This window comes from Hypomesus transpacificus, unplaced genomic scaffold (assembly GCF_021917145.1).
Source record: "Hypomesus transpacificus isolate Combined female unplaced genomic scaffold, fHypTra1 scaffold_241, whole genome shotgun sequence".
Lineage (NCBI taxonomy): Eukaryota > Metazoa > Chordata > Actinopteri > Osmeriformes > Osmeridae > Hypomesus > Hypomesus transpacificus.
In genome coordinates this window covers 135,845-149,705 of record NW_025813772.1, presented here as the reverse complement: position 1 = coordinate 149,705, position 13,861 = coordinate 135,845, and the positions used below count along the sequence as shown (strand labels likewise).

Here is a 13,861-nt window from a genome sequence, read left to right as displayed (position 1 = left end):
CAAACAATTACACTGCACTAAACTGTAAGTGTAAATGTAAAGTGAAAATAACAAAACCAGTCAGTATGATGACTTGAGCGAATATCATTCATTCACGTCTTACTAAAACAGCGGCCACGCGAAAGGGAATAAGGAAACTGTTTCCTCTACTAAAAAATACAATGCGGGTCACGTGAAAAAAGGATCCAAAGACTCGTAGAAAGACCGAGTCGGGGAAGGAACTAATCATTCGTTTCCTCTAGCTACAGAGCCTATGCAGGTCACGTGAAAAATGATCCAAAGACTCGTAGAAAGACCGAGTCGGGAAAGGAACGAATCGTTCGTTTCCTCTTGCTACAGCCTATACAGGTCACGTGAAAAATGATCCAAAGACTCGTAGAAAGACCGAGTCGGGAAAGGAACGAATCGTTCGTTTCCTCTAGCTACAGAGCCTATGCAGGTCACGTGAAAAATGATCCAAAGACTCGTAGAAAGACCGAGTCGGGAAATGAACGAATCACTCTTGAGAGGACTCGTTACTCCCGAGTCCTTATAAGGATTCGTTCAAAATGAACGAATCGTTCACGAACGACACATCACTATTAAAGGAGCATATAGTGGAGGGGCGACCTGTTGCATTTCCAGTCATTGGTTGTAAAAATACGTTCACTGTTAAGTCATCATTTACTGCTCATATATCAAGGAAACATAGAGCATGTTCAGTGGATAGCCTAAGTGAAATGTACAGGGAAACTAGTTCTCAGTCTAATGCTGCTGCTGCATGTGAAGATGCTGGTCAGTGTTTAAATGATGCAACAACAAATGAAAGCACTGAATTGCCACATAATTTCAATCACATCTTTCTAAGGAATGTATGTTTGTTCTACCTAAAATTGCAAGGGCAGCTCCTACTTCCAGCTTCAACAATACAGACAATTGTTGAAGAGATTCAAAATGTTCATGAGTTGGGACAGGATTATACTTTGAGTAAACTACATTCTCAGCTCAAAAATGAGCTGTGTCTAACAGATGATGCTATTTCTAAAATATGTGATTGTGTGAAGGATTCAGATCTGTTGTCGTCCTGTCATCAGGGACCACTGAGAACAACATATTCAAGAGCCCAGACTTTCCAGAAAATGTTCAAATACATAGAGCCTAAAAAAGTAACATTGGGAAATGATGAAAATATGACAGAAAAGTTTGCTTACTACATACCTGTGAAACAAACCATACAAAACTTATTGGAATCTGAATTATGGAAGAATAATGTGTCTTGTGAAACAGACTCTAACCCAGATGAATTTAGTGACATAAGTAATGAAAAAAATCTGTAAATCCAACCAGTTCTTCATTGAAAATCCAGGATGCCTGAAGCTAATTCTGTACCAGGATGCTTTTGAAATTGTAAACCCACTGGGCTCTGCCAAGAAAAAACACAAAGTTCTTGCAGTATATCTTTCTGTGGCTAATCTATCTGCTCATGTGCGGTCCAACACGGATCACATGTCCCTTGTCCTATTGTGTGGAGAGAATGACCTGAAACAATTTGGAAGTGTTAAAGTTTTCTCAGAGATGCTGATAGATTTGAAAGATTTGGAGGAAAATGGAATAACAGTAGGTGGTGAAGCTGTCAAAGCGGCTCTATACTGTATTGCTGGCGATAACTTAGGTTCACACAGCATTGGTGGGTTTACTGAAAACTTTAGTCGCTCTCAGTACTTTTGCAGGTACTGTGAAATCACGCTACATGAGTTTCGTGGTAATCCAAATGTGTGTGGTCCACAGCGCACCCCTGAACGTTATGATTCTGCTGTTGTTGAACTACAAGCCGAGGACAGTCATCACAACAAAGGCATAAAGTTCAACTCTGTTTTCAATACTTTGAAATCTTTTCATGTTTGCCATCCTGGTCTCCCACCTTGCTTGGGCCATGACATATTTGAGGGTGTCTTATCCTATGATGTTGCACTGTACTTAAAGTATTTAGTTAAGAAAAATAAGTGGTTTACATATTCACTTTTAAACCGGCGCATCAAGCAGTTCAAATACAAAGGATCTGATGCTCTCACAAAGCCATGTGCTGTCAACCCAGAGGGTCTCAGGCTTTCAGGTCAAGCCATTCAAAACTGGAACTTCTTAAGGTTGCTGCCTGTATTAATTGGTGACAAAGTGCAAAATCCAGAAGATGATGTGTGGCAATTAATGCTCCAGCTTAAAGATATTGTGGATATGATTTGTGCACAAAAGATTTCACTGCCACAGGTAACTTATCTTGACATTGTAATCCAAGAATATTTGGAATCAAGAAAGTGTTTATTTCCTGACATTACACTAAAACCCAAACACCATTTCATGCGGCACTATCCGGGACTCATTTTGAAATTTGGCCCCTTAATTAGAGTGTGGACGATGCGTTTTGAAAGTAAACACAGCTACTTTAAGAGATGTGCCAGGCATTTGAAAAATTTTAAAAACATATGTCTAACTTTATCAGAAAGACATCAGATGTTCCAGGCCTATCTTTCATCTGGGCCAGGGTGCAGTCCGCTTCTACGAGTCAAAGACAGTTGTACTTTTTACCCCAGCCTTTACAGTGACAAAATTAAACATGCAGTGAGAGGGTTTGGCTTTTCAGAAAACAATACTAGTGTTTCCACAGACATAGAGTATAAAGGTACATCATATAAAAAAGGTCATTTTCTTGTGTCTAAAAATGATGAGTCCATGGAGTTTGGAGAACTTCTCATTGTTTTAATTCTCAATGATGCAGCTGTGTATTTTTTGATGGATATACATAAAGCTGACTATCATTCTGAATACCATCTGCACTCAGTGACAAAACAGGGTACATGGTTGCAATGTCTTAACATCAACAACTTGGTAGATTTGTATCCGTTACCATCATACATTGTTAATGGGCACAAAGTCATTCCGCTGAAACACAGTGTGTTGTCGAAATAAAAAATGATCATGGCTACTGTTGTAGAGAGAAACCTTACGAAAAATGCATATATGTTCGGTATAAATGGTAACAAATAATATCAGAAAAATATGAGTGACGGCAGTTTTTTATCCTTTAAAGTTGGTATCGGTTTTTGTAGCTAATGCAATTTTATTCCAAAAAACCTTCAATGCTGCATTGCTTTAAATTGTGGTGTTTGTCCTGGTGTTAGATTTCTTCAGAATCGCTTACCTGAACTTTTAAGATGTACAGAAATAAGGGCTAATCCTTACTCGTATTATATACTCAAGATAGATATTCCTATTATTCGTGCATTAGTACAGTGTTAGTTCACAACCTGTCTAATTACCCTTTGTCTTTCATTTGTCATTTTGATAACTGTCATTCTTCCTTAATTCCAGAAATGACTGACTGCGAGCAAACATTTCTACGCACCGCCATCAACGAGGTCTTGCCTGACCTTCCAGTAGTGTCTAAAGATATTCTTGAAGAGACATTACAAAACCTAGGGGTGGAGAAGGATGCTGATCTACAGTTCATTGAGGAAGGGGATTTGCTTTCAGCTTTGAGGCCGATTCAAGCACGAAAAGTACTTGCTGCTTGGAAGCTGAGATGTAAGTCAAGTATTAGAGTACAGGATGCAACCTTTGCCCAAAAGTGGCCTATATAAAGATACATTTGAAATATAGAAATATTCACATTGTGTTTTTTTGTGTGTGTATTTGTAGGCCAGACTCCAGAAACCAGCAGCTCATTTGTCTGTGCCTCCCCAAGACCTTCCTCAACCTTACAAGCTTCACCCGTAAACTCATCCACAACCTCTTCCAGCAACTGCCAAAGCCCTGGTATAGACTGGGTGGACACCTTTATGATCCCGTGGGAGAAATTCCCTGAGGAATTAATACAAACATTGGAGACAGGAAAACGACCAGTCCCAAGAATGAGAAGGGAGATGGTCCGTATTGTGGCTTGTGAGATGTTGCAGAAGAATCCTTGCATAAGAAGAAGGAACTCAACTGAAGTTGCGAAAAAGATGGTTGCTAAATATCCACAATCTCTGCAGGACATAATAGAGGGAGATGTGATTGGAGCAGGCTATCATTCTCTAGTCAAGCAGTTGCAAAATAGGATCGAGAATTTGAAGAGATGTTCGACTCCAAAAATAAGAAAGCGAAGGCATCATTCTGACGGGTCTGACACAGATGAAGTCCCTCCTGAACAAAGAGCGGCAATCCAAGACACCTATGGGTGCATTAAATGGGATTTAAAGTTCCTGCCCCGTGGAGAGACCCTAGAGAGCCAACAGGAGAAGACACAAAAACTGAAGAGAATGTCACAACAAACTGATGCAAATCCAGAAGAAGTGAAACATCTGATGAAGTTGACTTTCTACACGCAGCGCAAAGAGGTGAACAAGGGAAAGAATATACAGTACCTTCTGGAAGAGTGGCCGCTTTGGTTCAATGAACCTGGCATGGGAGTCCACTATAAGGAACTTACCGGAACTGGCCTCAAAGAAACTTTCATATGGAACATTGATCTGAAGGGGAAACGGCTCCTAAACTACATGAACACTGTTGGCGTGAACAAGAACAAAAAGTGCCTACAGGCTGTAACAAAGATACAAGTGATGAGAGGAGAGCTGAGCGGTTGCTCTGAAGACGTCAAAGACTTGGTGCTGCTACTGCTGTCCTACTTTGACGAGAAGGAAGATGTGATGTTCTGCTATGTAGAGGACACATGCCTGGCGGGGGGAGTACAGATGGACCAAGTTCGCTTGACTCCCACCATTGTGGTTTGTGGTAAGTTAAAATGTATGTTGTATATTTTGGGAGGATTTACTGCAATTAAATCTGTATTTTATTATATTTGTCAAGGGGTGGGCAATTCCGGTCCTCAGGGGCCACTGTCCTGCATGTTTTAGATGTTTCTCTGGTCCAACACACCTGATTCAAATGAATGGTCATTACCTGGCTTCCACAGAGCTTGATAACAACTCATTCATTTGAAACAAGTGTGTTGGAGCAGGGAAACATCTAAAACATGCAGGACAGTGGCCCCTGAGGACCGGAATTGCCCATCCCCTAGTCTAAAACATGTTTTGTTGCCCTCTTTCACAGCAGTACATTGCTTATGATGGTACTCCTATACTGCAATCTCCTATAAGCAATTCTCACAAAAATGTACAATGTACTCATTGTTTTCAAGAAAACATCTTGTTATACATTTTGTTTTTTACATTTTCTAGGCAGATTCTGCTATTCTTCAAAACGTTTCATGCTGAGTGTGGATCGAACCATTGTCAACAACAACATCCCGTCCTTCGTTTCTGCCCTGTGCCTGATGTTTGGGAGCTATTACTGCTTTAACATCCATTACCCATCAGAACTGGCATCAACCCTGGAGTTTCTGCAGAGGTGTGTCTTTTTGGATTGGCTTTATCCAGCATAATAGCTAGAATGTTTGTATTTGATTACATTTTTGCTGTTGTTAATTAAGCAATATTATTATTGCTGACTTCTGTTTTTTCCGAAGATGTTTCTTCTCAATCAATCCAGAGAAGGGCACAAAAGTGGAGAAGACGCGAACAGCCCGTCTTCACGTGAACCCGAGAGTCCTTACCCTAATTCAGGAACTTTCTGATCACGAGTGGCGTGATGTCTGAGTATGGACTAAACTAAGTCAGACTTCTGATATTTGATGTGGATCAGTTATAGTTTAAAGCAGAGGACTTCAACCCTGGTCCTCAGGGACCCCCTGTCCTGCACGTTTTAGATGTTTCCCTGCTCCAACACACCTGATTCAAATGAATGGGTCGTTATCTAGTTATGCAGAAGTCTGTTAACGACCATTCATTTGAATCAGGTGTGTTGGAGCAGGGAAACATCTAAAACGTGCAGGACAGGGGGTCCCTGGGGACCAGGGTTGAAGACCTGGTTTAAAGGGATGTTTCAGCTCATCTGCCCAGTTATTCATGATTAAGAAAATATGTTCACACAAGATTGTTTGTGCTGAAGATATGTTGCAGTGCAATGGTTGTATTGCTGTTCTCATGCCTTAATACATTTATGTATAAAAAGGGAGGATTGTCCTTTCCATCATTCTTGCCCTATATTTTTCTTTCTCTCCTTCCATCTTTCTTTTTCAGTTCCAGTAAGATGATGACTAATCGGTCACATGCTCTTTATTCTGTTTGTTAAGTACCGGCACACAATATGCGTGTTGAGAAATTACAGATGTTTTTGATCACTGCTCAATACATTCTTGAAAAGTTTTTGCAATTTTGCAATAAAATATTTCAGTACAGTTTATCTAGCTTTGCTTTTCAATTTGTAAGGTTTAATCTATCTGTTACATTTCTGGTAAAAGTCCAAACATTTACAAGAAGGCATTGCAGTTCAAATAATATAAGTTGTGTTTCACTGAGCAATGCAATGAAAAACACATTGATGCAGTTTGACATTTGAGTTTGATACTAAATAGGAGTCATAGAACATGATTTAATGACTAAATTATAATGCCAAGACAATTTACTTACAGTACCTAGATGTTGCATTCACTGTAAACCTCGTTATTATTACTGCAAAATACACTACATTAGAAACCACAGTTTTGAGTACAATTTGCTGTATTTTTCAGCTAAATAACAGTTTTATAATGATACTTTTACAGTTAAACAATGTTATTTAGCTGTGTTTTTCATCTAAGTAACAGTTTTATAATGATACTTTTACAGTTAAACAATGTTATTTAGCTGTGTTTTTCAGCTAAATAACAGTTTTATGATGATACTTTTACAGTTAAACAATGTTATTTAACTGAATTTTTCAGTTAAATAAGTTTTATAATGATACTTTTACCATAAAACAATGTTATTATGCTGTATTTTTTCATTAAATTGAATGGTATTCATTGTACAATAAGCGACAACCGCATGTAAATCTTACAATTTCTTTTTTTATATATAGCAATATGCTTATGCAAATTTAGCAAAAAAACCACTGTTGGATTTACATATTTAAAATGTATAATAACAGTTTTAAACTGTCAAATCTACAGGTTGTTTTGTAAAGTTATTTACAATTGCACTGTGTTTTTACAAAATTACACTGGCAACCCCAGCTGCCAGGTTTTTTTTTCGTAAAAACAACAGGATTTTTTTTACAGTGAGAAGCTTTTAGCAAGAAACATTTAACATTCAATCTTTTCTTACATTCAGGGAAACATACATCCTAGCAATTAAAACATTTGCAACCACTCCCCTTCTCCAAAGCCTTTTCACTTTCTCTTAGTTCAAGATTCGTATCTAGGCATTCATTAGGTTCTTTACAGGTTTTTTTCATTGCCTACCTTATCAAATGTAGATGTAGCGAATCACGTCGGTGGTCACCAATTGTTGGAGCCTCGAAAGTGGTTCTTAGTGTAGCAAGAATTAACAGGCTTGGAGTCAGGAGATTGATTGCAAAGGCTTTCGTCTTTTATTTGCCAGGTAGGTTAGAATCATACGCAGAGCTTCTCTAGCCAGAGAAGTCTCTCATACGCCGAGCCTCCCTAGCCAGGGAAGTTCCCCATGCATTCAATGGACAAGAACTTTTATACAGTCTTCCTACTTCACACACATCTGTTGGCAATTATCAGACACACACACAGTTTGTTCAAGATCAACAGATACCCTCCCTCACGTGGCCATTCTTCCACAAACCATGATTGTGTTCTGTTCAGTTCACACTGCTTCCCTGCTCTGGTCTGGGCCCGGCCCCCACCTCTCCCCCTCAGGACACTCGTCCCAAATGAAAAAAAGGTGGGGGTCAAGCAAACCAACACAGACACAATGCTTCCTATGTCACAACTTTACCCCTATCCTTAATAAGCAAACATGAAACTCTTCAGGATTATGACCTTGTTAACATCTATGTTAAACCTTTCTATGTTTATCGTTCTTTACCATTTCTTGTGCGTGATCAGCCATGTTCTTAGTTTAGGCTTGTCTGTTAATTTTATACGGGTAATTAGGCCGTTTTTTCTTAACCAGACTGAAAAACAGTGTGCACACCTCAGCCGCACACGCACATTCATAGTCCCCAATTCTACCAGGTCCAGTACTTGTTAGTTATCTCCAAATAACTTAAGTTAGTTCACTGGCTTCCTTTCATCTTTATTCATGTCAACAGTTCTTATTTCTCCTCCTATTGCTGATTTACGATATTCACACATTGCTCAGGGCGACGCCTTTTTTTTGAACAGCCCTGCTCACCCCCTCCCTTACAACTCGCCTTCCTGAAGCGAGTCTGAAACGATTGCGCAACAGCCGTAATCTCTCATTTTTTCAGACTCGTTTCACTGATTTTCGAGGGTTTTACATGTCAATATCAAAAAAGTCAATAGATTTATCACTTCGTTTTTAAGCGAGGTGAAGTTAGTTTCATATTCGACATTCGTCTCACATTCGGAAGACGCTACTTTGCAGCGCCGAGTTAGGGACCGGGTGAAAATTACCCATACAATTTTGAAAAATGATGACATTTATAATATTTGTATGACTATAAAACCTCAAACAAACAGCAGAGCATTCCAACAATGTCTGGCCTGCTTCCAAACCCTTTACTTTTTCAATAAAACATTTTAAAAATGATAGAAAATCGCTAATCTCTGAAAATAGCATGAAATCATTGATAATCTCAATAACTTTTTCAAACTTGTTTCAAAAAATCTCGAATATACACCAGATTATTCTAATAGTGTCTGGCCTACTTCCACACCCTTTACTTTTTCAATAAAACATTTTAAAAAATGATAGAAAATCGCTAATCTCTGAAAATAGCATAAAATCATTGATAATCTCAATAACTTTTTCAAACTTGTTTCAAAAAATCTCAAATATACACCATATTATTCTAATAGTGTCTGGCCTACTTCCACACCCTTTACTTTTTCAATAAAACATTTTAAAAAATGATAGAAAATCGCTAATCTCTGAAAATAGCATGAAATCATTGATAATCTCAATAACTTTTTCAAACTTGGGTCAGAAAATCTCGAATATACACCATATTATTCTAATAGTGTCTGGCCTACTTCCACACCCTTTACTTTTTCAATAATGTTTTTTAAAAAATGATAGAAAATCGCTAATCTCTGAAAATAGCATGGAATCCTTGCAAATCTCAACAACTATTCCAGACTTGTTTAGAAAAATCTCAAGTACACACCAGATTATGCTAATGATTTCTGGCCTAATTGCACACCCTTACTTTTTCAACAAAGTTTTGAATACAATTTCAATTAATCGCTAATCTCTGAAAATAGCATGAAATCCCTCTGAAATTTTATAGAAGACGAGTAATCATCTCATACAGGAAGACAGGATCACAATCCACCACAACGGATCAATTGACAGTCTCAGCTGTCAAGTCTTAGGTAAAACATTTTATATATAAGGAATATTTTGAATCCAGTCGATACTGACCTGACTGAGAGAGAGAGAGAGGTATGTGTAAGATTACTCTGATGTAACCCCTTGACACACCCCATCACTTGGAGTGTCTGCCTGTCAGAAAAATTGAAGATGTAACTTTTTTATTCTGTATAAAATGATACTGTGTTCAGCATTCCTTGTGTGCAAAGAGAGGCCTACTCCCAAACCTGGGCTAGATGGAGACGCAAACTCTGGTGACCATTTGCTTGAAACCTATATGGTTGACACCAGAACCAGACATTTAACTAGGGTTGATGACGCAAACACTCACACACGCGCGCAAGGTCTATGCAAGGGAGCCAATGAAAGAAGAGTTTTGAAGAAATTGGGATTTCCTATGTGCTTACATTATTCACTTATCAATAGAACTAGTCATTGGATACTAGTTAGTAAGTTCTCATGTAAACTTGCTATTAATAAGAGTAGATTCTGTCTATGTGTCAGGATTAATAGATGTTCGGGGTCAGGAGAAAGTACTGGCTAAACGTTCCTTGTCATGACTACAAGTAGAGCTCCATATGAACTCTCTAGTCTGAGAGTTGTCATGGTGTTGGGAGCAGTGAATCTCTTTCTCTGAGACTGTCGTAACGTCATTACTGTCTGACTGTCACAATCTATGTTTACATTCTTGTGCCCTATAAAAGATGGTCCTCCGGCTTTCAGAGCTGAGAGAGACATGATTGAGACCTAAGCCTGGTGTTGTGTTGTCAATTATTGTCAGAGATCTGGTTTTCTTTGTTTGGCAAAACTCATTGCCACAACTTGTGCCACTGTGTTTAAATGCACGCTTAAGATTTAAAAAAATTATTATGAAAATAAGCAAAGGTTGTAATCATAATATATATGGGGGGGGGACACCCCTCAAATATTCAAGTCTGGTCAAAATGTCCCCCCAATATATTGCTATAAAAACATAAATACATACAAAAATGTGGTATGCTACGACAGGTAATCACGCACGCTGTCCGAAATTATCATAATACATTTAATACTTCCCCCCCATTGTTGACTCCATGGCTACGGCCTTGGAATAAGCTACAGTGACCATGGTCCTGCCACCTTATATTGTACTATCAATGTATTTGACGCACGCACTTCTCATCTATAATTAATGGCTGATTTAATGTAGTAAATCACTAATGGCAATGAACACTTGACCCAAGTTTGAAAAAGTTGTTGAGACTATCAATGATTTCATGCTATTTTCAGAGATTAGCGATTTTCTATCATTTTTTTAAATGTTTTATTGAAAAAGTAAAGGGTGTGGAAGTAGGCCAGACACTATTAGAATAATCTGGTGTGTATTTGAGATTTTTTGACCCAAGTTTGGAAAAGATATTGAGATTAGCAATGATTTCATGCTATTTTCAGAGATTAGCGATTTTCTATCATTTTTTTAAAAACATTATTGAAAAAGTAAAGGGTGTGGAAGTAGGCCAGACACTATTAGAATAATATGGTGTATATTCAAGATTTTTTTACCCAAGTTTGAAAAAGTTATTGAGATTATCAATGATTTCATGCTATTTTCAGAGATTAGCGATTTTCTATCATTTTTTTAAAAACATTATTGAAAAAGTAAAGGGTGTGGAAGTAGGCCAGACACTATTAGAATAATATGGTGTATATTCGAGATTTTTTGAAACAAGTTTGAAAAAGTTATTGAGATTATCAATGATTTCATGCTATTTTCAGAGATTAGCAATTTTCTATAATTTTTTAAAATGTTTTATTGAAAAAGTAAAGGGTGTGGAAGTAGGCCAGACACTATTAGAATAATCTGGTGTGTATTTGAGATTTTTTGACCCAAGTTTGGAAAATATATTGAGATTAGCAAGGATTTCATGCTATTTTCAGAGATTAGCGATTTTCTATCATTTTTTTCAAAACATTATTGAAAAAGTAAAGGGTGTGGAAGTAGGCCAGACACTATTAGAATAATCTGGTGTATATTCGAGATTTTTTGAAAAAAGTTTGAAAAAGTTATTGAGATTATCTATGATTTCATGCTATTTTCAGAGATTAGCGATTTTCTATCATTTTTTTAAATGTTTTATTGAAAAAGTAAAGGGTGTGGAAGTAGGCCAGACACTATTAGAATAATCTGGTGTATATTCGAGATTTTTTGAAACAAGTTTGAAAAAGTTATTGAGATTATCAATGATTTCATGCTATTTTCAGAGATTAGCGATTTTCTATCATTTTTTTTAAAACATTATTGAAAAAGTAAAGGGTGTGGAAGTAGGCCAGACACTATTAGAATAATATGGTTTATATTCGAGATTTTTTTAAACAAGTTTGAAAAAGTTATTGAGATTATCAATGATTTCATGCTATTTTCAGAGATTAGCGATTTTCTATCATTTTTTAAAATGTTTTATTGAAAAAGTAAAGGGTTTGGAAGTAGGCCAGACATTGTTGGAATGCTCTGCTGTTTGTTTGAGGTATTACAATAATAATTTGTTTGAGGTCTGTTGAAAACGCTAGTCACGCAGATGCCATCCCCGAATTGTTAACACCTTTGGCTAACCTGATCTTTTTCAACAGCCTTGTTTTGAAGCGTAACCATCTTACTGTGATTACACACGCTTTAACCATTTGTTGGTTAATTGACGATTTGTCCAGACTTTTTGAATTTTACCTTTTGCTAGATTCAAAAAGCCCCAAAGTTATGTCCTCAGTTTGCCGAATTTCGTTTTTAACTGAGGTCCATAGCAAGTTTGTACCTAAACTAACAGGTTATGAATAGGGGCCGCCGGAGACCCCCTTGCCTGAGCTTAATAGTATGACAGTAGAGAAGCTTTTAGCAAGAAACATTTAACATTCAATCTTTTCTTACATTCAGGGAAACATACATCCTAGCAATTAAAACATTTGCAACCACTCCCCTTCTCCAAAGCCTTTTCACTTTCTCTTAGTTCAAGATTCGTATCTAGGCATTCATTAGGTTTTACAGGTTTTTTCATTGCCTACCTTCTTAAATGTAGATGTAGCGAATCACGTCGGGGTCACCAATTGTTGGAGCCTCGAAAGTGGTTCTTAGTGTAGCAAGAATTAACAGGCTTGGAGTCAGGAGATTGATTGCAAAGGCTTTCTTTATTGCCAGGTATTTTGGAATCATACGCAGAGCTTCTCTAGCCAGAGAAGTCTGACATGTATTCAATAGACAAGAACTTTTATACAGTCTTACTACGTCACACACATCTGTTGGCAATTATCAGACACACACACAGTTTGTTCACGATCAACAGATACCCTCCTTCCCGTGGCCATTCTTCCACAAACCATGATTGTTCTTGCACAACCCGTGGTTGTTTTTGCACAACCCTACCAGGTCATCCTGATCTGATTTCCTCTCTGGAAAGAACATTCTAACGGGAGGGGGAGAGTGACTCTCCCAGCTCACTCTTCTCCCCATTATTGAGCATGGGACCCAACCAGCCTCCTCTTTCACCTAATTCCTTACATGGGGATAAACAATCTTCCTCTCCTCATCTGCCCCCGTCCTAGCTGACTCCTCTCTTGAGGTCACGCACAAAAAATCCCCCACAATAGCCAGAGCATGGACACAAGTTTGGAGCTCCTCACTTAGAGCTTCCTTGACCAAGCTGTGGCGCTGTATTAGTTCAAGTTTTCTTTTCTTTTTTCTTTTATTAAGGAGAGGCCATCAAAGCGTGGATTGACCACAAGGACTCTGAAATGGGACTCGGAGCCAGAGGGCACGGCGTGCACGTGGCTCTATTGTGAACTTCTAAGTGTTCAGGCTCAAGAGCCTAGGGGATTTGAAGTGGGCTAAAGTCCTCGTAAAGGTAGAGGTGGTCGAAAGGTGACGAGCACTGCGGATAACAGTGGACAGCATCGGGGTCAATGCTATGAACCTCTCAACCTAAAAAGAAAACAAAAATTTGTACGTATATAATTGTCTCATGCAGGCATGCAAACAGGTCAGGGGTAAAAAAGGTGATAAGGATATGGCAAACCCCCGACCCTCCAGGGGGGTCCGGGGGCATGCTCCCCCTGAAGAACATTTCTTAAATGTTAAAGTTAAATGCATCAATCTAGTGCACTTTGAGAGCAAAATTAAGAGGCTAGATCAGAGGTCTTCAACCCTGGTCCTCAGGGACCCCTGTCCTGCACGTTTTAGATGTTTCCCTGCTCCAACACACCTGATTCAAATGAATGGTCGTTAACAGGCGTCTGCTTAACTAGATAACGACCAATTCATTTAACTCAGGTGCTTTAAAAACAACTCTGCCCTGATTGGCTGTGAGGTTTAGGCATTAAGAGTGACGATTGGTTCCAGACACAGTTGCGAGACAGTTGCGAAGCACGGGTAAAATGCTGTGTTGGCCAAAGACATAACCCCCCACCCCCGGAGTAATGCTCATTGGGCATCTCCCTCTCCGATTTCCTGGTGAAAAAGAGACATGGATAAACAGCGG

The 13,861-nt window shown here is 38.4% G+C and overlaps 1 protein-coding gene across 1 annotated transcript; it reads left to right on the top strand.

The window, feature by feature from the left end:
• The first annotated feature begins 3,515 nt into the window (after positions 1-3,515).
• Positions 3,516-5,668, top strand: LOC124462744. Its single transcript, XM_047014353.1, has 4 exons — positions 3,516-3,558; positions 3,673-4,746; positions 5,193-5,361; positions 5,480-5,668. The coding sequence occupies exons 2-4, from the start codon at positions 3,813-3,815 to the stop codon at positions 5,607-5,609; spliced, it is 1,233 nt and encodes a 410-aa protein (XP_046870309.1). The 5' UTR covers positions 3,516-3,558; positions 3,673-3,812; the 3' UTR covers positions 5,610-5,668.
• Positions 5,669-13,861: the final 8,193 nt, after the last annotated feature.

Bases quoted from the DNA above. Each gene is read 5' to 3' on its own strand.
- LOC124462744 (XM_047014353.1), top strand. From the start codon at position 3,813: ATGATCCCGTGGGAGAAATTCCCTGAGGAATTAATACAAACATTGGAG. The intron at 4,747-5,192 runs GTAAGTTAAAAT...TACATTTTCTAG, and splicing joins TCCCACCATTGTGGTTTGTG to GCAGATTCTGCTATTCTTCA. The intron at 5,362-5,479 runs GTGTGTCTTTTT...TTTTTTCCGAAG, and splicing joins ACCCTGGAGTTTCTGCAGAG to ATGTTTCTTCTCAATCAATC.